This window comes from Globicephala melas, chromosome 2 (genome assembly GCF_963455315.2).
Source record: "Globicephala melas chromosome 2, mGloMel1.2, whole genome shotgun sequence".
NCBI lineage: Eukaryota > Metazoa > Chordata > Mammalia > Artiodactyla > Delphinidae > Globicephala > Globicephala melas.
Genome location: NC_083315.2, coordinates 34,745,655 through 34,769,323, shown reverse-complemented (window position 1 = coordinate 34,769,323; position 23,669 = coordinate 34,745,655). Strand labels below are relative to the sequence as shown.

General features: G+C 39.0%; 1 protein-coding gene and 1 pseudogene across 5 annotated transcripts in view; one reads left to right on the top strand and one right to left on the bottom strand.

Moving 5' to 3' along the window:
* ADAMTSL3 (ADAMTS like 3) overlaps positions 1 to 23,669 on the top strand; it is a 366,800-nt gene that overhangs the window by 171,173 nt on the left and 171,958 nt on the right. For all 5 annotated transcript variants that reach the window (XM_060293778.1, XM_060293777.1, XM_060293779.1 and 2 more), the window contains 2 exons: positions 12,708 to 12,782; positions 18,859 to 19,016. In XM_060293778.1, coding sequence (XP_060149761.1) covers positions 12,708 to 12,782; positions 18,859 to 19,016 — 233 coding nt within the window. The remainder of the gene's footprint in view (positions 1 to 12,707; positions 12,783 to 18,858; positions 19,017 to 23,669) is intronic.
* Positions 8,899 to 9,686, bottom strand: LOC115864734 (transmembrane emp24 domain-containing protein 2 pseudogene; annotated as a pseudogene).

Below are 23,669 nucleotides of genomic sequence, written 5' to 3'. Positions count from 1 at the left end.
TGCACTAGCTGTTTCTCAAGTACCTTTAATTCAAAATAATCAGCATGCCAAAGTGGCATATTTGGGGGTGACATATTCTGAACCTCTACATCCCATTACAGAGTCAGAAGGCAAATGACCATTTAGTCCTCACCAGGCTCTTGATTTCTTAGATGCAGTATGAAGGGCAGGATGCTGGGGAACATCTGGACAGAAAGATGTTGTTAGATGCTGTATGTAACATAGCCCCCTCTACCGCATGTTATTCAAAGCTAGTCCTGGAAACGAGCAGCAAGGAATACACTGTTAGGCACTCGGCCTGTTACCGTGCTCTTTTGGGGTAAAGGCATTTTAAGCCCTTAAAGAGATATACCTCCAGGTTTTTTCTACAGAGACACCAGGGCTAATAGCTAAGGACACTCATTTGCAGATTCAGCAATAAGAGACATCCATGATGTAGCACGTGAGCAGCTCAGGGCAGGAGTAGGGATGTCATCGCAGGGCGGGTGTAGGGATGGGAATCGGTTTCCAGCGTGCAGCTGGTTGCTCTCACCAAGTCAAATCCCTGCCATGTCCCTTCTCTACTTTTGAAAAGACGGTTGTTAATTTCTGATTTTTACTTTGCCCGTGTTTGTTCCATGGCACGTCTCATTTATCCCACCTCTGTGTCAAAAGGCATTATGTGGACAGTCCTCCAGGTTCAGAATCCGTGGAGCCACACACTGGCTTTCCCTTCTTTTGTCCCCTCAGTCCCCCACCACACCCACAGAGGGACCGATAGACTCGAATCAAACTTGGCTACCCTAATTTGGAAAGTGGTCAGCCCCTGTTCTACACAATGTCGTTTTAGGTTAAATGATGCCAAGTGGTTATGGGTGTGTAAGAGCATTAATAAACACAATTTTTGTGTTTATATGTTTTTCAGTTTACAAAATGAATGCTTTCATACCCATTATCTCGCTTTAAAGGAAAATAAGTATTATTTTTCCATAGGGTTATTATTATTATTAGCATTAGCATTTATTCAGGTACTTTTCTTCCTTTTTTAAAAAAATAACTCCTTTGTTTTTTGGGAATGGAGAGGAGATTGGAGGGTGTGTGTGTGTGTGTTTCAACCTAAAAAAGCTGAAGAAGATACATGCAGGGTCAAGAAAGTAACAGGAAATACGCTATTGACCGAAAGTCTTGTTCGGCAAAATACCCAACCAGGTTTTAAAAATCAAAAAACAACAAAAACCAGGCATGGAAAAGTGGAAATGAGGTTGTTGAAGTGAGAGTAATAAAAGAGTCCATCTCTTTTCTTGTGTTACCACGGAATGTGTGTATTTAGGTTGGTGTCGTTCTAGTTTGACTTTATAGTGAAAATAAGTGATCTGGTATAAATTGCAGTCCTTCTGGGCTGAAACTGATGTCTATTGATTAGTTAATGTTGTGTGGACAATTTATTTCCTGTACATCTTGCTACTTAGCAAAACTGATTCTGCCGCAGGAAATGAGACACAGACAAAATATGATGGAACAGCTGGACTTGAGCGTTTATGGGTGGGAGGGAAGGTAGGTGGGAGGGAAGTCAGTGGAAGCAAACTTCGTAGATCCTTGGGTCAGCCCAGTGATTGCAAAATCAAATAAGTGAAACTCATAAAATCAAAGTCTGTAAAGAATATACTTGTGATGGGAGAGTTTGGGTTTAAACAATTATAACTTGTTCCAACAGTAGAAAAGTTGAGTGCAGTTTTTGGTTCCGACCTCAGCCCTACTAATTAGGAAGTCTGTGATCTTGGGCAAGTCACTTAAACTTGCAAAACTTCAGTTTTCTTAATTGTAGGAATGGGTTTTTACTAGAACAAAGGAGGCATGTATCTCAGGTTACGTAGGATCGTGCCTGGGGGCATAGTATGTGCTCAGCGTGGCGTTAATAACTTTTGCTTACCCAGTCCTACTGGTGGTTAAGTTCTCTTCTGAGCCCTTTGCGTGTATTATGTTATTAAATCCTCTCAACAACCCCTTGAAACAAGTATTCTTATTATCCTCTTTCTACAGATGTAACTGAGACACAGGGAAGGTAGGAACTTGCCCAAAGTCATACAGCCATTGTAAGAGGCGGAACTGGTATTCCAACCCAGGTTGTCTGGCTCCAGGGTCTGTGATCTTAACCACGATTCCATATTGCCTCTCCCAGTAGTTTGTAGAGTAAAAATAATGCAAATGACATTAAAATTGTGATGAGAAGAAGCCCTGGAAGATGGCACAGTGAGTAGCAGTAGCAACGATCTCTTACTCCAAATTTCAATGAAAAAATTTTGAAATAGTTCCAAATAATGAAAGTGTTTCCCAGGAACCAGTTCCCAGCACCACCACCAAATCTGGGTGTTCCCAGACGTGGACTTGCTGTTATGAACATCGTAGGATGGGGTAGAGAAGAAGCCTTCCTCCATCTGGTATGTTCTCAACCATTGGATTCTACACCATTAGAAAGTATAACATTTTAAAGCAGCCTCAGAATCAGACCTGATTGGTGGCCTCATATGCAGACTTGTGAGAGGAGGTTTTAAGTGGTCTATGCATAACCTGTCCTGAAGCACAAGAAGCAGCTTGCTCCTATGAGATCTGGGTCTATCTCCAGACTGAGGGGGAATTAACCTGGAGGCCATTTGTCTGGGGCTTAAAAGTGTCCCATTGTAACAGGGGAGACAAGCAAAGCATGATAGCAGTATTTATATCAGAACTAGTAGAATCTCAGGCAAAAAAAAAAAAAATCAAAGAGGAGTATGTTATATCCACCAATAATCAAAAAACAGTCTTAAAAATTTGTGAATACCATTACATCAAACTGTATAAAGAAAACAAAGCCCTATAGGTCTGTAAGAAGAAATTGAAGCAAATAAAACTGCTATGAAAGACTTGAACACACTTCAGTCAGTAGGAGCTGCACAGCAGAATTAGTAATGTTACATTAACAGGTATTATTGACCATTGAATTTTGACGGAATGTAATGTCTTTTCAAGCACTTATGGACCATTTACAAAAACTGATTCTATGCTAAACTCCAGAGAAGATTGTAAAAAAAAAAAAACCTCAATAAAACAGAAACCATCAGAAGAGACCTCGCCCTGCAGCTGCACCCATCCATTCTTTGCTCCCTCCCATCACAGAGTCACAAGTGTCTTTCTTCCTTTCCAAGGCTAATGAATCCCTCCATCTGTGTCCTGGATTCCAGCCCCCTCTACTTCCTCAGGGATCTCATCCCACCCATCATCCCCTCTCTCTTCTTTATCCTCTCTTGTCTCCTTTTCCCATCAGGGTTAAATGTGACCAGATGTCTTCCATCTTAAATAGAAGTATAATTTACAAAATATGTGTGTGTGTATATATGTATACATAATATATGTATACGTATATTAGTATGTGTGTATATATATATATACTTTTTTTTTTTTTTTTTTGCGGTACGTGGGCCTCTCACTGCTGTGGCCTCTCCTGTTGCGGAGCACAGGCTCCGGACGCGCAGGCCCAGCGGCCATGGCTCACGGGCTCAGCCGCTCCGCGGCATGTGGGATCCTCCCAGACCGGGGCACGAACCCGTGTCCCCTGCATTGGCAGGCGGACTCTCAACCACTGCACCACCAGGGAAGCCCCATCTTTTAAACTCCATATCTCCAGCTACCACCCTAATCTTTCACCTACCTTTATTGACAAGTTTTGGAAAAACTGTTTACATTTCCTGTTTCTCCTTTTTTGTCATCATTTATTCCTCAAACCACAGCCTCCTGTGCTTACTACCCAGTTGAAACTGCCTTTACAAAGCCCATTAACAAGCTCTTTACTGCTTCATCCATCAGCACTTTAAGCCCTCATCGGTAGAACATTTGGTACAGCTGGCCCCTCCCTCCTTAAAATTGTCTACCTCACAAGGGTTCTCACTTTATTTCTGGTCAGACCTAGAATTGTGCCATTTCCTGCAGAACAGTAAAGAAATGCTGAAAAGTTTGTGACTACAGAACCATCCCTGCTTCCTGGACCTGGAGTTTTCCCTCACCCTGGGTCAGCGCTATTGGAAACATAGCTCCCAGATGCTCTGTAGCAGCATGGTATGGGGGCTGCTGGATGGGCAAATTCTTGGGCCCCACCCTAAACTTCTGGGTCAGGATTTCTGTGGGAGGAGCAGGAATCTGTGTTTTAATAAGTTCTCCAGGTGATCCTGGGAGGCAGTGCCCTGTAAAAGTACCACAGGGACGGCAGATGTATCCAACTGTTCTGTAGGAGAGTTACAGAAACAGAAGGGAATTGCAGTTTAGGAGGAGAATGCATTTAAAACTGTACGGCATAGATTACTTTTCCATAATCTAAGGACGTTGAATCCTTTCCCTACTTCTTCTTCTTTTTTTTTTGGCTACACTGCAGCATGTGGGATGTTAGTTTCCCAACCAGGGACTGAACCTGCTCCCCCTGCATTGGAAGCGCAGAGTCTTAACCACTGGACCACCAGGGATGTCCTAATGACATTAAAGCCTTACGTGGGGACTCTTACAGGTTGCTCCAACTTAGCCTTGCCCAGCTGCCCTGCAACGTGCACTTCCCCACAAGTTAGTACTGTAGGCGACTGGGGGTTCATTGCTCCTTACACACATCTCCCCCGAGTTTGAACCATCTGGCTAAAATAAAGTGCCAGGGGTTCTAGTCTAAGAGGTTTCACTTAAGTGTGTAATTGTCAATGGATGGCAGTTGGAACACACACACACTCACATACACACACACATGCACACACTTACATAGGATAAATGCTTCTCAAAGACACTATAGCCTAGTTCACAAAGATTTTGAGAGAGCGCTTAGCCCAGTTAATCTACCCAAACAGGATTTCTTCAGCTCAAGAAAGCTTTCTAATTTATTATTTTCAAAACAATTTTTGTTACATAGATGTCTCTTTTATTTAGACCATTTATTTTTTCATAATATTGACTTTTTAAAGCGTTCATCCCAGTTGTCTTATAGCATTTCCCATATCCTGTGTTTGTCTGATTGCCGTTTAATTTGTTGATCTCCCTCAAGTATTTCCTATAAACTGAGCCGTGAGGTCCAGGGCTTGATTAGAACTGGATTGAACATCTGTGTGATGTCAGCCTTCCCAGTATTAGTAATGCTATGTTTGATCACTTGTCTAAGGTGGGGACATACAGATCACTCTGTTACGTAGATCCATGTTTCCTTGTAAGAAACCTGCAGGGTGTTATCTTAAAGTGTTAAATATTCTGTTTTGCAACCACTTCTCACATGATAGGTTTAGCATCTATTGTTGCTCCTGGCTTGAAACAGTACTTCCACTGGGGTTTGGTTGCAAGTGGTAATTTTCTAATTCTATCATTACCTCTACATTTACTTGCAGACATTCTTCTGTAAAGAAGCTCACCAGTCATTTTTTTCATTTCTCACTCTCTATTCAGGGATTTTTATTTATTCAATGTTTTATAATATAGACAATATTCATTTGGGGCCTCATATAGTCCAAAATGTGGCCAATGGGAGCAGTTCAAGGTGACTCCTTTTGACATAATTCCGTTGGATTTTAAACACTGCCTTGCATTCTAAAACAACAAGGTGTTTTAGGCTCTCTTTGAATTTTTTTCCTTCTCCAGACCTAGAATTGCCTGTATTTTCATGGAGCCTTGGTTCTTTTCAGTGGGGAATTGTATTTAGAGCCCAAGATATAGGCAATACTTATTATTCCTGGGGAATCATTGCTTCCAGGCCCTTTTCATTACAGAGAACTTTGAAAGTACAGAAGAGAGAAAAATGAAGACTTCACATCTACGGGCCTATTTAAAGTTTATTTTATGGTTTCTTTATTTTTATCATTTTTAAATAGAGGTATTTCTTGACAGAAGTCAGAAGCAAATAAAAAGTTGTCTGTACTCTGTGTTATTCATCAACATAACATTATTGACTCTTCTACCTTAATTAATGACACAGTGAAGTACATGTGTTTGGTTACTGTCCTTAGCATTTTGGTCAGCCTCAGCTTACTAAGAATTGTAGTCATTCTGACTCTACTTGGAGATCCTGGTCACCCTCTGTTATTGTAGATGCCATCTTAAAATCTGAAGCCACTGGAAAATTTCCTGAATAATTAAAAAAATAACATTATAGAAAAAAATCAGTGCATTGTTTATTGTATAAAATTTGGAAAATACATAAAAAACACATTGAGTATGATGTTAGCTGTGGGTTTGTCATATATAACAAATATATATGCCCTTTGTTATTTTGAGATATGTTCCTTCTATGCCTAATTTGTTAAGAGTTTTTAATCATGATTGAATTTTGTCAAATGCTTTCTCTGTGTCTATTGAGATGATAATATGATTTTTTCTTTTATTCTGTTAATGTGATGTATCATATTTGTTGATTTGTATATGTCGAACCATCCTTGCACCCCAGGGGTAAAGCCCACTTGATCATGGTGTATGATCATTTTAAAGTGCTGCTGGATTTGGTTTGCCAGTATTTTATTGAGACTTGTTGCATCTATAATATATTCATTAGGGACATTGGTCTACGGTAGTTTTTTTCTTCTTGAATTTTAAAGTAGTTATATCATTTACAAATAAGGTTTTTAAATTTTTTTATTTCCAATATATATTCCTCTAAGTTATTTATTTTGTAATTACATTGACAAGGATAACAATGTGGGGAAAAAAATGATGATGATAATCTTTGTTTTGTTCCTGACTATGGTGGAAATAATTCTAATGTTTCACCATTAAATCTGCTCATGGCTTCTGATTCTTTATTAAATTGAGGGTTTTTTTTCTGTCTCTGGCTTTGAAAGGAATCATTGTAATGCATGCTGAATTTTGTTAGCTACTTTTTTTTTTTAATTTTAGAATTTTATTTATTTTTTATATAGCAGGTTCTTATTAGTGTTAGGTACCTTTTTATATTCATTAAAATGATCATAATGTTTAACTCATTTGATCTGTTCATATAATCAGTTATATTAATAATTTTCCTAATGTTGACTCAATCATTCATTTTTATAATATGCTCTATTTAGTCATGATGTATCATTCTTATGATAGAGTTCTGGAATTTACTTGTGTTATTTTATTATTTTTACATCCACAGTCATAATTAAGATTTAGTTCACATATTGATTTATGTGATCTCTGTGTGTGATTTGGGTATCTGAGTTATTTTAGCTGTGTATCACTACTGGGAAACTTTCATTCTTCCTATATCTGCAGCTTACTTGTTTGCTTTAAGGGTTTGCAAACTCATCCAGCAAAACATTTGGGCCCTGGTTCTTTATTTTCTTCTTTCTCTTTTTTTCTTTTGTAAATAGTGTTTTTAGCTTTTTTAAATGGTATTTTAAAAGTAACTTAGCAGTACATTTTCATTATAGAAAACTCAAAACGTGTAGAACAATGTTTCCCTTCACGCACTCCTAGAACTCTTTTCTTTTCTCAGAGGTAACAGCTGTCAATGGTTTGGTGAAAGAGAATGGAGACTTTTTTTTTTTTAAGTATTGTTTATTTACTGGACCTGGGGCAGATTAGATACACAACCAATTTTAAATTTACATCTTTTAACTCAATTTTGAAGTGTTTTCACACACACATGCACACAAATTGGCATGCAACGGTTGTCCTAAGGTAAAACACAGTCACCTTAAACTGTTGCAAGTATTTTCACCCAAGGTTGAAAAATTGTTTATCCTGAACATGAAAACCTGTAACAAATTTAAATTAATTGTATAAAACTCGTTACTTATAGTTTTCCCCTTGCAAAGATCCAAAAATAATGTACAAGTAGCTAATATACATCAGTCACAACATAATCCTGGTTCATCCCCACACCAAAACTAGATGCTCCTTTAATTTTAAACCCATCATCAGAGGCCAAGAGAAAGTCATTTCGTTTTATTCAAAACAAAATTCACATGTGCCAAAAAAGAAAGACCCAAGAAAAACAGAAACAAACACCCTAGTACTGACAGTAATGTTCAGTGCACTAATTGAACAGTGGCCAAATGCCAGTGATCAAAAATAAAATAGTGGCTGTATATCACTGCAAAGAAATCCAAGAGGCTTTTAACCCTTTGGCATCAGAAATCCAGATTTTTCCAATTATGTGAATGCATACCTCCTCCGTGCCAAGAGTAGAGAAAGTGGATGAGCCAGCGTAGAAAGAAAAAGAACCACCATTCACTGCAACACCCAGAGAATTGGCTTTAATAGACACTTCTTACAAGGTTAGGCAGAAACCAAAAAATGGTTTTTAGCTGCTTGTATGAACAATTTTAAGTGGAGGCGATTGAGTTCTGAGGTTCAAAGTAAAACTTTAAAGGGGAAAAAGGTTGTTGGTTTAAGTCTTATCTTTAAAGCAAAAGCAAGATAGACAAAGTATAAAAGTACCAACCAGGTAGCATCCTCTAAGTCACAGAGCTGTGCCATTAGGCTGGACAGAAAATGTCAAGGTTCAGATTGTTGTTTCTCATAAGGACTGAACAAAGTGAATCTTTAATGACTTGAACTGCAGGATAAGGGATCCCAAGAATGCAGTCATTTTAGTAAAGTGCTATCAGTAAAGTACTATCCTGAACAAGCTGCATTTTATGAAAACAAAAGGAAAGAAGATATCATAAGGACTATGCACCTATATTCCACTTACAGTGTTTGAGTTCTGGAAGGACCTGTATAATGGAGGAAGAATTCAAATATGAAATCATGCCAATCACATGTCAAATTTCACTATAACTTTCCTAAAAAAGTGTTTTCCCCCAATATCTGTTAATCGCAAAGAAACAGAAGCTGTGAATGTACAGTTTAGAAAATAAAAACATAGAAACTAATGACATTATTATGACCAAGACGTTTGGTAAATAGTGAATTATGAGTTTGGGATCATCAGCAAAAGGCTTCTTAAACAACCCTCCGGACTTCAAAAAATCTCTTCAGATAGTAAATCAGTCCCAGTGTCATGGCAATTAGAACAAGAGCTTCCAAGAAGGGCCAAAGGACCGCTCTGCTGTTTGTGCTGTCATTGACTGCTCTGTGTACTCTCTCCCGAACTTCCATGTATTCCTGTTCATGCTTTACAGCTGTCATCGCCACTGCAAGCTCGTTAATCATTTCTTCTAGCTTGTTCTGGTGAGCTTCTCTTTCCATGTCTTGTGGTTTGGGGGCCTCCCCAATATCAATGGTGAACATCACTATCTTTGGAGTCATGGTGGACATCCTACTGCTAAAACAAAACTTATATGTTCCCTCCATGTGAGCAGCAAATGTGTATTTCCCACTGGACTCCCAGTCTCCTTTACAAATTCCTTTATTATCAGGCCCTGTAATCTACACGTCAACGTCCAGGAAGCCGCCCTCAGCCACCTCGAGGATGAGGCCCATCTTGGTGCCCGAGGTGACCTGCTCGAAGAAGCACTCCTCAGCACGCGCATCGATGCTGACGGAGTAGCCCGAGGCCGTGGCCAGGAGGGCGGCCCGGAGCACCTGCAGCTCAGCGAGCGTCACCACGGTGGGGCTGGGGCCGAAGCCAGGACCAGGACTGCGGCCTCCGGAGCCGCCGTCGCTGCCGCCGCCGCTGTTGTCTCAGCTGCCGCCACTTCCGAGACTTATTGTTCAGTGGACTCAGGCTTTCAGTTTTGCAAAATGAAAACAGTTCTGGAGATAGGTTGTGATAATCTGTCTTACCCCATCCCCTGGCAAAATCCATTCTACTTTCTGTCTCTATGAACTTGACACACCTCATATAAATGGAATCACACAGTATTTATCCTTTTGTGACTGACTTATTTCACTTAGCATAATGTCTTTGTGGTTCATCTACGTTACATAGCATGTGTCAGAATTGCCTTACTTTTTAAGACTGAGTAATATTCCCTTGTGTATATTTACCACGTGATAGATTTCCACTCATCTGTGGATGGACACTTGGGTTGCTTCCACCTTTGGCTGTTGTGAATAAAGCTGCTATGAATATGGGTGTACAAATATCTGACTCCCTGCTTTCAGTTCTTTTGGGTATACCCAGAAGTGGAATTGCTGAATCATATAGTACTTTTATATTTAATATTTTGAGGAACTGTTTTCCACCGTGGTTGAACCATTATTTTGTATTTCCGTCAGCTGTTCACAAGGGTTCCAATTTCTTCACATCCTGACCAACACTTGTATTTTATCTTATTTTTTAAATAGGGGCCAGCCTAATGAGTGTGAAGGGGTATCTCCTTGTGGTTTTGATTTGCATTTCCCTAATGATTAGTGATGTTGAGCATGTTTTTATGTGCTTATTGGCATTTGTATATCCTCTTTGGAAAAAAAAGTCGATTCAAGTCCTTTGCCCATTTTTAAATCGGGTTCCTTTTTGTTGTCATTGTTTTTGAGTTGTAGGATTTTTTTTTTTTTGCGGTACGCGGGCCTCTCACTGTTGTGGCCTCTCCAGTTGCGCAGCACGGGCTCCAGACGCGCAGGCTCAGCGGCCATGACTCACGGGCCCAGCGGCTCCGCGACATGTGGGATCTTCCCAGACCGGGGCACGAACCCGTGGCCCCTGCATCGGCAGGCAGACTCTCAACCACTGCGCCACCAGGGAAGCCCTGTAGGAATTCTTTATATGTTCTGGATATTAACCAGAACATATCTGATATGTGATTTACAAATATTTTCTCCCATTCCATGTGCTACCTTTTCACTGTATTGATAGTACCCTTTGATATGCAAAAGTTTAATTTTGATGTAGTCCTATTTATTTATTTTTTTCATTTGTTGCCTATACTTTTGAAGTCATATTCAAGAAATCATTGTCCATATAATTGTTTTTTAACTTTCTTTTTTCATTAATCAATATATATGTTGGCAGTCTTTCCACATCAAGTAATGTGGCTTCCACCAGTCAGAATGGCCATCATCAAAAAAATCTACAAACAATAAATGCTGGAGCTGGTGTGGAGAAAAGGGAACCCTCGTGCACTGTTGGTAGGAATGTAAATTGATACAGCCACTATGGAGAACAGTATGGACGTTCCTTAAAAAACTAAAAATAGAATTACCACATGACCTAGAAATCCCACTACTGGGCATACACCCTGAGAAACCATAATTCAAAAAGAGTCATGTACCACAATGTTCACTGCAGCTCTGTTTACAATAGCCAGGACATGGAAGCAACCTAAGTGTCCATCGACAGATGAATGGATAAAGAAGATGTGGCACATATATATAATGGAATATTACTCAGCCATAAAAAGAAACAAAATTGAGTTATATGTAGTGAGGTGGATGGACCTAGCGTCTGTCATACAGAGTGAATGAAGTAAGTCAGAAAGAGAAAAATACTGTATGCTAACACATATGTATGGAATCTAAAAAAAAAACAATGGTTCTGAAGAACCTAGGGGCAAGACAGGAATAAAGACGCAGATGTAGAGACTTGAGGACATGGGGAGGGGGAAGGGTAAGCTGGGATGAAGTGAGAGGGTGGCATGGACATATATATACTACCAAATGTAAAATAGATAGCTAGTGGAAGCAGCCGCATAGCACAGGGAGATCAGCTCAGTGCTTTGCGACCACCTAGGGGGGTGGGATGGGGAGGGTGGGAGGGAGGGAGACGCAAGAGGGAGGAGATATGGGGATATATGTATATGTATAGCTGATTCACTATGTTATAAAGCAGAAACTAACACACATTGTAAAGCAATTATACTCCAATAAAGATGCTAAAAAAAATGTGGCTTCTTATCATTACTTTTATCAGTTGTAGCGTATTCCTTAGGATGGATATACTGTTGTTTATTTAACCCCTCCCCAAATGGTGGATATTTAAGTAGTGTTCATTGCGCTTTTTTTAAATGTATGTATGTTAAAAACAAACAGAAAATCCAGAAAGGATATTTCTCAAAGTGTTAGAAGTGATGATCTCTGGAAATAGTTTCATTTTATCTGGTATGCTTTTATGCGTTTTCTAATTTTCAGTAATAAATAGGTATTTTTATTTAATAAAACTTATGAACAAGTCAACAAACATAGTGACATCCTTTGATCCAACAGTTTCACCCCAGAGGCTCTCAAAACAAATGGTTCTCTGTAAGTTAAACAAACAAAACACAACATCTGCTTGAAGTAATTCATATTGTTGATAATGTACTAATATCATTTAATAATACACTTAATGATCAAATAGGGGACTGGGGGATAGAATTTCATATGCCCTTAGATTATTATGTGCCAATGAAAATTAATTTCAAAATGTGTAACGGCATGAAGGAAAAGTCGACAGGGACCAGGATTTCCACTAGGTAATTATCTAGGCCAGGCATTATGGAAATTTTTTGGTGCAGGACCAGATAGTAAATATATTAGGCTTTGTGAGCCATATTGTCTTTGTTGCAAATACTCACCTCTGCCTTTGTAGGGCAAAAGCAGCCTCAGATGCATGGGTATGACCTGAGGGCCCTAGTTTGTGGACTCACTCAGTTAGACCAGTGCATTTATTTAAACTTTTCTTGAATGTTTTTTAAAAATGTATTTAAATGAAATTATGTGATTAGTATTAATATTCCTCGTACACAGTAGCTGCTTTCCACAGATTTCTTGACTGAAGATGGAAATGAAATATAGTTAAGAACACTTGACAGATGCTCCCAGTTTTGAGTTGCTTATTTGGATGGCCCTTTAGTGCACAAGTTTCATTACATTTGTCTTGTGTTCTTTCTTAGGGGAAGAAAATGTAATTGCTGTTCCTTTGGGAAGTCGAAGTGTGAGAATTACAGTGAAAGGACCTGCACATCTCTGTAAGTAGAATTTAATCTTAACATGTTTTTCTTTCCTGAAAATTTATTTAGCCAAAAACATATATATATTTCTTTGTGTTAACAGGTAGGTAGATGAACTTCTACCAGTCTGAAATAGTCTATATCACTAGGGAATGATCTATGACCCTGAATTTTTTAGTTCTCATGCCCTAGTGGGAAATTAATCTCCTCATGGGAGAGGAAATCAAGTTATATGTGAAATAAACTATTTTTTGTGTGGAGAGTAAACTAGGAGTCTAGAGTCTTCTGGAGATCTTAGCAGTTTGGGATAAAAAATAACAAAACGAAATTTAAAACACAGAGCTGTATCAGTGAATATAGCTGACAAGTACATGCTCCGTTGCCAGCATATCACAACCTCAGGTCTAGGGGGCACTGAAAGTAAACACTGGTTTCCCAGAATACTAAGAGTCTGAAACAATAGAGGTTTGAAATTGTATTGTTTCTTTGGCCAAAGTCACATGGCATCTTTCTGTCTTAGCTTTTCTGGGCTCTTAGGACCCAAAGGAACTAGAAATACCAAAGTTTGTCTGCTTCTCTCCCAAGGTTTCCTATGGCCATAGGCAGGGCTTTCTTCGTCTTTTTCCCAGGAAAATGAGTTTTTGTCAAGACTGAGCCCCTGGCCTTGAAGAAGCTTACTGTGTTCAGCTCTATCTTTCTGTAAAAAGTACGAAACACTATTTGTAACTGTTTTAAAGCCACACAAATCAAGGTCTACCGGATTAAAAGGTGACATAGTTTGCCATTTTTTTTCTGAGCCACCATCTTAGATTTTCAAATCGTAAAATTTTCTCAGGGACACAAGCATTTTTGGTAGCTTTTAAATGTGTTTGTCCAGGTGTGTTATATGTGTTTGTATATTGTGGCTGCAGTACCGACAGTCTAACCAGAAATGTCCTTTGAGAAAAGTTTATATCAAAATGTTTAAGGTCACCAAGGGTATAGATAAACATCTTGGAAAAAGAAAGAAGTTCTTTAGTAAATTATGACCTAAATTAGGGAAGCAAGAGAATATCTTTAGGACAATGAGGTGAACAATTATTGGAAGGTCTTTTTCAACCCTTACTCTATTATATGAATTATGACTAAAAGAATGTGACTGATGTATTTAACTAAAATATTGAAGTGTTTATAGCCACATAATGGTCAGTTCACTCAAGGCTTTCTCTACAATGAAGCATGAAAACATTTTTTAGGCTTCTTTTTAAAATGGCTTAAGGCCCACAGCTCTTGATGAGAGTAGATCTTCATCCTTGTAAATGCAGACTTGATGTTTGAGAACAGGTGAAAATCATGTAGATCCCAATTTTGTGAATCATTGTGAGTGATCACATTGTAAAATAGCATCCTGGATTCAAAACTGTGAAGTGCTGAACATTCATAGCAGCATAGTTCATAATAGCCATAACGTAAAAACAGCCCAGATGTCCATTAACTGATGAATAAATAAAATGGGCACGTGTGGAATAGTATTTGGCTCTAACAAATAATGAAGTACTGACACATGCTACAATAGACATGATCCTTGAAAACATTATGCTAAGCGAAAGAAGCCAGTCACAAAAGGCCACATATTTTATGATTGTCTTTATATAAAGTGTCCAGAGTAAAGCAGATCTAAGGAGACAGAAAGTAGATTGGTGGTTGCCTGGGGCTGGGGTGAGTTGGGTTGGTGGCAGGTCTGGGGTTGTTAACGGATATGGGGTTTCTTTGGGGGGGTGGCAGAAATGTTCTAAACTTAGATTGTGATGATGGTTTCCCAATTCTGTGAATATGCTGAAGCCATGAAACTACATTTTAAATGGGTGCATTTTATGGCATATCGAAAAGATGTTTTAAAAAAATTTTAAAAATTGCAGTGACTGGGCCTGATTTTCTCGTGATACTACAGACAGTTCTTTCACATTCAGCTCTAAAAAGACTTTTATAAGCTCTAAAAACAGAATAAGTACACAGTAAACAGGTTAGGTAAAGATGAATACTTTGAGGTAGAATATTCATTTACATACAAATGTGTTCTGACATATTAAACATAACTTTATACTCAAGACTGGCATGGTTCCATGAACAGAGCTCAAATATATTCCCATTTCTCCAAAGGTGACAGATCTGTTGCTTGGATTATATCTCCTTCTGAACAATCTCAAAAGTGGCTCTAGAAGTGTTTCTGAAAGTTACCCTTCTCTGCCAGTGAATAGAATGAACTGGCTTCATTTACAAAGGATTTAGTTACCATTTCTGAACACCTAAATATAGAAGCGGCTTTATTTTCTTGATGTATACAAGTGTTTTCTTAATTTTTTATTCAAAGATAATATTCCTGAAATTAAGCTCACTTTGCAGTAATAAATCGTTCTTTATAAGATCCGTATATGCACCCTCCAAAAGGCTGCATCGTTAAGAACGGAGAACACCCAGCAGCGTACTGTTAGTCTCTTTGCTGTGGAATGGAATTAAATTACAGAATGTCCATCTTGCATATCGCCTAGAGGTGTTTAAATACGGAATTTCTAGTCCTTTCGCAAGCTTGGCTTCAGCATTATATCAAGCACACAGCTCCAGATTTCCCTAAAATTTCAAAAATGGAAACAATAAGAGGGTTCCTGCAAAAGAGATTTTATTGTAGCAAAACTTCAGCATTAAATGTGTTTTGACTAGCACTAAACTCAAGAAGCCAAGATGCCATAAACTGAAAACCTCCATTATCAATGGTAAGAATTGGGATTTTTTTGGTCCCCTAAGTGCAGTCTGACGACCATATGTAGAGATGTATTAATATAAACATGAACCCTGAACATAATGACTAATCAGAGGAAATGAATACTGAATAAAGTATGCATACACTGTAATATACAGCTCGAAGCATAAGTTTGATGTATTTATAACCAAGTCAGCTGTGCTAAATGCTCATTACATGTTTACCTAACAATACTTTTGTGGCCTTCTTAGAATTTAAGGAGACCTCTTGGGATGATTAGCATGACCCTGTCTCTTTCGAAAGAAGCCTGGACGGATACTTGTCAGGGCAAGCCCTTCAGCTAGAAGCAGTTAGCAGCGTTCATCATTTTTCTAGTCATTTCTTTTAAAAATAACAAGTGTGGGTCAAAATATTTAAAGGTACCATGGTAGACTTGAGTTGTAAAGGTTTGGGGATTTAAGAGGGTCTTGATTTCTGATCCTGGTTTTTTTGGTATGTGATTTTATTTATTCTCACAACAACACTAACTTCATTTTTCAGATTAAGCAACAAAGATGAGGGGATTTCCAGTATGTTTCTTTGTTGAGTCAGCTAATAAATGCCAAAGCTTGTTTGTATCATTTCTTTTTTATATTCCGCATATAAGCGAAATCATACGATGTTTCTCTTTTATCTATTTGAGGATACAGATCATCTCTTTTTTGGCTCCTTGCCACCTCCATCATTTTAAGCCTGAAGAGGAGAAAAAAGGCAGCAATGGGTAGCAGGAAAGGAGGCTCTTACCCTCTGCCTTTCACAGTGGTGGGGCTGTTTATAGATTTCCTGGGGTCTCCACTCAGCACTGTCTGTCTTGCTGTAGAAACCGCAGAGGGTCTGTGGAAGCTCTGAGAATTGAAGGGCTGTGTGTGCGGCTCTCATGAGCTGTGAATTGCACATCACAACACAGGGCTGCAGTACACACATGGGGTGCTAGACACTAATAAAAACTTAAAAAACGTATCCATAAGTCAACACATCATCTGAATTGTTGATTTTCAAAAACTCCTTTTCTGCCAATTTAAGAGGCACAGGCACTGAGGAGAAGCAAGTTTACCACCGATAAAAATGACAGCTTTTGAAGAGCAACACTGACCTCCGCTTCACTGTGAATTCATCACAGGGGCTTTGTTAATCCAAACTATCAGAATCGTTTGCATCCATAAACTATAAAAAGTTGACTTCATCAAATCACTTCCCTTGTCTTTATTGACCACCCACTTCTGACTCAAGTTACACAGTTGAGGTCAGAGCACCTGCTTTTGACCTCCTATGTAGGCAGCCAGGGTTTGGGACCCAGAGAGTGGGAAGCCTTTTGAAATAATTGATATAAAGATATTTTATGAGAATCGGAGAAGAGTGGTTTGGGTACTTCACATGCACTTGAAAACTGGTTTTGCTCCTGTGTCCTCACATCCTTGCCACGAAAGATCTTGGACACCTTTGACGTAATAGAATAGACTCAACGTCAGAAAACAAAACATCAAAACCAAACTAACAGGTTTAAAAGATGGATGTCACCCTGGTCTTCCCTTCCCCCCAGATGGCACTTCCAGATTTTGACAGCCGCTGCCGTAGCTCTGCAGCCGGATGAAACTTGGAGAGCTTTGATCCAGAACGTTAGCGCAGTGGTAGAACAGTCACAGCCATCGAATCCATTGCGCTCTATTTGAATTGAATCAAGTCATTGAAGGCTAAGTCTCGGTCTAGAAGCAGTGTTTTGCATGCCTTCTTCTTTGTGTGGATGGATTTTGTCCAGCTTCATGTTGTGTTTTGATATTACCCAAATGCTCATGATTTTCCTTCCTGTACTTTTAGAGGGCTAATTCATCCCTCCTACCATCTCCTACCATCTCCAGTTTCCCGTCTCATTTTTACTGACAGTTCACTTTCTAACCCTCTGTTTTATATCTTTATTGGAACTAGGAAGTGAATTTAATCTCACACTTTCCAAAAATCTACTGCGGTCATGGAGATCAGGGCCAAAGTGGTAGGGGTTTTGTGTGCCTGAGAGGACCCAGCATGATTCTTTGACTGCTAATGACTCCTGCAGATCAAGGAGCTCATGTCCAGCCTTTGAATTTTCCCAGAAAAGTTCCCAGCCTGCCTGTCAGGGATAATCAGGGATGTCTCCTAATGCCTGTTATGCAATCTGACCAGGGCGCTTGAATTCCTGCAGCTGCTCCGGTGGCAGAGGGAAATCGGCAAAGGAACACCACCGAAGCACAGCACGTGTGGATCGCAGCCTCATAAAATCCAGATCATTTTGTTGTGTTTTTATCAGCTTTTTAAGCTTGAGATGGAATGGAGTTCTGGTTCTGTTGTGTCCTTTGTTCGAGATGGTTAAAGAACCATTGAGTACCAGTGAGTCAAGTGTAGGTGTCTGAGGAGCAGAGGACCTGGGAGATTGCCTGCTCTGACTCCTCGTTTTAGAAATGAGGCAATGAAAACCCAAGGCAGTGAGTTAGGAATAGATCTGGAGCCAGAAATGCAGGTGGACCAGGTCCACTAAGAATGGTGACATTTACAAAATGAAAGAAAAAAAAGAGAGAAGGGAAAGAAAGAAATCACTGAAATAAGGTAGAAGTGTTATTTTGGTTAAACCGTCGGCATTGTTCTGTAAGAGATCTAAAAGCACTACTGTTCCTTTAAAAGCTAATGTGAATAAAGAGGTGACACATGAGAGAGATCTTTGTGGTGATGGAGTAGTTCTGTATTTTGGTTGTGGTCACGTGTGACAAAATGGCATAGGACTCTATGCACACATTGTACCAATGTCCATTTCTTGGTTTTGATATTGTATTATAGTTGGGTAAGATGCAACCATTCCATTGGGTAAAATTGGATGAAAGGTACACACGACCTCTTTACTGTTCTTGCAACTTCCTGTGAATCTACAGTTACTTCAAAATAAAAAAAAAAATTTTAAGCAAATTTAGAATTTATTGTGGTTTTGTCTAACTAAAAGTCTAGGCTTACTATCTGAATGGGTGAGAAAATGAGTAACATCGCTTTATTTTAAGTAATAGCTACATCATGAAAAAATACAAAGAAAGAGATGTTTTCTTCTTCCCCTTATTATAGAAATGACTCCAAAGAGTTGGGGTAGACCTCACTGGACCTAGCACTCCTGTTTGCTTCTTTTTATAGATAACTAAGAAGCTTATATATTTATTCTACCAATTTGGATCAATGTTTGTAAACTGAGTGGATGTATTGATATTGTGTTGATATCAGATGCTATTACTTGTAGTAAAATATCTTTTGGAATAAAATGCTTTTAAGATATTCTCTCATTGAAACTTTATTTTTAAATTTTAGTCATTGAATCAAAAACACTTCAAGGAAGCAAAGGAGAGCACAGCTTTAACAGCCCTGGAGCCTTTGTTGTAGAAAACACAACAGTTGAATTTCAGAGGGGCTCCGAGAGGCAAGCCTTTAAGATTCCAGGACCTCTGATGGCTGATTTCATCTTCAAGGTAGGATGCGCCTCTTCATAAACGTCATGCATCTGGGGCCCCGCACTTCTTGAATTTTAAAAAGAACACGTTTGTTTAGTAGGCAGCCAGTGACTGTTTTTATACAGGGCATGTGTCATTAATGTTTTTACCTTGACAGTCAGTTCTTAAAAACTTCATCTCTCTAAAGTAGTTTCTGTTCCCCAACCCCAATAGTTAAAAAACAAGCTTCACTTTTATAGGGGAATGATTGTTTTCGCATGTATAACCTCTAGTTGCTGTGTTCAGTTTTAAACCTCCAGATGGATTTCAGTGAAAATGGTCAGTGGTTAAATGCTCCGCGTCTTAAACCACGACTGTGCTATTGCTGTCCTTGCAAAGGGGAGCAGAGAAGGCAGAGGCCCCCTTCCTTGACCCCCTTTCCCGTTTCCTCAGCAATGTCTCATAATGAGCCCTTGTCCGGACACCTGTCACGAGGTCCCCTCACAAGAATTATTCTTCCCTTGTAACCACGACTCTGTGTTTCCTCTCTTGGGTACATCGGGGGCATCTTCCTTCACTCAGAGGATATGAAATGTAGTGGCCAATATATTTCCAAGGTGACACAATCTGAAATTCTTCTGATAAAACTATAAATACCTAAGACGTGCAAAAAAGGGCATTTCAGTGGATGGTTTTGTCCTATCCCTTTCTGGAAACTTCAGGATGGAAAGGGAAGAAAGAAAAGAGCTCTAATTGCCAGGGATTTCTTTACCTGTGAAAAGACCCAGTGCCTTCAAAAGAACTGTCTGTGTTCCACAGTAATTTGTCAAAGAGTGTTTCATTGAGACATCGGTTGTGCCAGCAGAGAAATACCTTTGGAATTAGATGAGAGTTGCAAACTGACGTCCTGTTGGCCTACGGTGTGACCAGCCAAGGGTTGGCCTGGGTGGAGTTGTTGTTTTGAATCTTTGGGTTTTAAGTAGTCAACCTTGAAAAAAATCAAGAGATTATAATATTAAAATACCAGTATTTTTACCTGCGTCTTTTTAAAAATGGGAAGATCTGACAACTAGCTTGCATGTTGCCATAGCGATAATTGGCTGTAGCTGGGTAACAGCAGCCTTTTCATTAGGGCACATGTCCTCATTTGCCAGGGTCCACACCAGGCCCTGATGTGCTCCTGACATTGAAGGTGTAAGTGTCAGTTGCCGTTCGTAGACATTTAAGTTGCCATTCCTGGACATGACTTGCCATTCCTAGACATTGAAATGACTTCTGTGTCAGACCCTTGAAGTGTCAACCCAATGTAATTCTTTGACAGTAGCTTTGTGAAAGGCTTTTGGGGAAGCCAACAGTCATCTCTCTTTCCTTCTGTTCTCTCTCATCCATTGTTATACATAAATTCTGGGCTTGGTTTGCTTCTCTTAGGGTTTTCCCATTTGATGCTCAAGTGATAAAACACACACACACACACACACACACACACACAACCTTTTTAAAAATTCTCTTCTCATTCCTACTCAGAAGATCTGTATTCTTCTCAAGTCAATCTGGAGATATCTGACCAAGTAGGAGACAGTACAGTGATGGGATGGGAGAAATAGCCACAAAGGTTAAAATTTTAAGATATTGTTTGGTGAAAGTATTAGCATGGAAAATGTACTGTTTATTGATCCCATGCATAAAAACACATATACACATAAACTGTTTACTTCTACAAGTGTATGTGTACACACATGTGTATGTATATGAATATGTGTGTGTATACATTTTTTTAAAATTTGAGAGGATACATTCCTAACTGAAAACACTGAGGAAACAATGGCTATTTTAGAGGGAATTGGTGCTTTGGGGGAGTGATCTTAGTTTTACTTATAATATTTTAATACTTAAAATAGTTCTTAAAAAAATACAGTCATATATCACCTGTGTAATTAAAAATTACTTTACACCTTCTTGCCCCAATTATATATTCACCTCTTAATAGAATGCATTTTAGCAGCATGTTGCCACTGTCTGAATTTGTACTCAGCCTTCTATTTTCCTGTCTCGGAGTTCTAGTTTCCTCAGATTTAATAAACAATTCCAGGCTTTAACTTCAATTTCGGAAAGGTTTTGATCTCCCTTGACTGGAAAGGTTTTCTTTTAAAGAATATATATATATATATATATATTTACTTATTTATCAAAGAGGGTGTTACACACAGCTGTCGGACTCATGCATAAATAGGAACTCATTTTTGTGCCTACAGCCATTTTCTTTCATGAACGTGATGTGCGCGGTAGAAGAGAAATTGGCAAAATCAGAGACACTCTGATGAAACAAGAATGACTGTGATGGTTTTCCCTGCCTTATAAGCTTGTCCAAATATTGTGGGTTTCTAGGAAATATCCTTTTCCATTAGTTACTTTTTTTTTTTTTCCTCAGAGCACTGTAGTATTACCCAGCCTGTGTTGTTACTAAGATAAGGAACTCTGCTTCTATTCATCTCTGCTTGGCCCAGGATGCCATCAAGGGGTTGCTGTCCTTTGAGTGGGAGGTTAAAAGTGTGTGTTAGGTCCCTGATGATGGTCAGCCATGTATTTCACTGTATCTCTTTCCATTCCAATCAACCAAGAGCAGCTGAATTAAAAAAAAGGAAGACCTGGCTTCAACCTGAGAGAGAATGTGAAAACCAGCTCTGCCCCTGAGTGCTAATTTCGCTCAGCCATGGGTGCACTGAGATATAAACGCACCCTCTTTTATACCGTTCCTAGATTAGACCTCATTTCATGGACTTTTAATAAATGGACTGTTGAAAACGACTATATTCTGACGTAGAGAGTGAAATATAAAGTCTTCCATGGGATGTTAGAGTCTTTTGTGGTTATTGTGCGGATTCTGAAATCTGGCAACTCATTGCACCAATGAGACAAAACTTCTTTTTTCTACTTTTTCAGAAGCTATATTTTCATGATTGGACCATTCTTGAAAAGTGCACTTTTTCTTCTTCCCAGTGGGTTTCTCACTGTACATTCTTATTTTCCTGAATGATCTGTTTCTCACGGATGACTCTTGTTACTGAGTCACGGGTATTTTTCATGAGAGCCCCTGAGGTATTATTTTGCTTCTGCAATATGTGCATGTTGCCACCAGGGAGCAGTAGAGAGTCTTGAGCCAGTCGTTGATGCTGTATGCTTCGTTGATTGGACTGTAAGAGGCACTATCCATTCAGTGAGAATCTACTGAATATCTGTGAGTAGATACTTGTGCATATCAATTTTAAATATATGCTTATGAGAATAATCTAGTAAAATAAACTTAAATGGCTTTGAGAAAGACATCTGTTTCTGTGGTTAAGTATTTTAATTATTGCTGGTGGCTTTTCCCCTCTTTAAAAAACACGTCCATCTTCAAGGAAAAAAAAAAGTTTCTCTTCCTTGTGGTCTGAAATCTTCCTCTTTCTCCCATTTGGATACTTTGTGTTTCTGTAGGAAAATGTTTTCTGATTTCTTTTCCCATTAGTTTTCAGCTAGGCAGGCCTCTGTCTCTGGTTTCCTCCAAACACAGCTCCAGATATTTTGTATATTTTCTACCTACAAAGTCTTTCTTTTCTTTCTGGGGAGTTATGATAGCATGTCTAACTTATCCAGGGCCGAGAGGATTTGAAACTGCCTGTTTTCCTCTCTCTCAAAGAGAAGATTTCAGCCTTGCAATGTGATGCCGACGCTGGCTAAATTCATATGTTCACAGGTGCTTCAAAACACAGCAGGACAGTTTTTAGAGTCTGTGCATGTGTTAGTTTCCTGAGGCTACTGTAACAAAGCACCGTAAACTGGTTGGCTTAAACAACAGATGTTTATGTCTCACAGTGTTAGAGGCTAGAACTCTAAAATCAAGGTGAGGGCAGGTCTGGTTCCTTGTAAGGGCTGTGAGGGACAATTTGTTTCCTAGCCTCTTGGATCCTCAGGTTTTCTCCCTTTGTCTTCACACCACCTTACCTCTGTGCATGTCCACCTCTGAGCCCAAATTTCCCCTTTACATAAGCATGCCAGTCATACTGGGTTGGACCCACTTTAATGACCTCATCTTAACTTGACTAGATCTGCAAAGACCCTATTTCCAGATAAGATCATATTCTGAGGTTCTGTGAGTTAGGACTTAAACATATGTTTTTGGGGATGGATCCAATTCAGCCCATAACAGTGTCTAACAGAAAAGAAAATTTACCTGTTTCATCATGTCTCCCAATCAGAATTCCACCTCATTTTAAGCATTTACCATGAATCACAAAGGTAGAAACTGTTGAAATATTACATGATAGTTACTGTAATGTGGTCTGTTGAAGGAAATTTCTTGGTTAAAGCAGTTCAGATACTGTTCTAGTAGTTACCATAATTCACAGCTAAATTATTGGTGTAATATATACACAAATATGAAAAAAAGAGTTTTACAGAAAAATCTATTCCATAAATTTTGGAAATTATTTAGAAGTGGCCAAGTAAGGCAGTTGAGTTTGAATTCATTTTCTTACCATTGTTATAAAATCATTTTCCTAACCAAACAGGAGTAGTATAGGCTTGTAAATGTTAATGTAATTTACATTTGTTAATTTCCCTTTTCTGCCATTCTGTACTTGACCATCTATCTCCCTTGTCAGTGGACCTATTCACCCTGGGGGTTTGAAAGTAGTGGTTAATGATTGGGCTGTT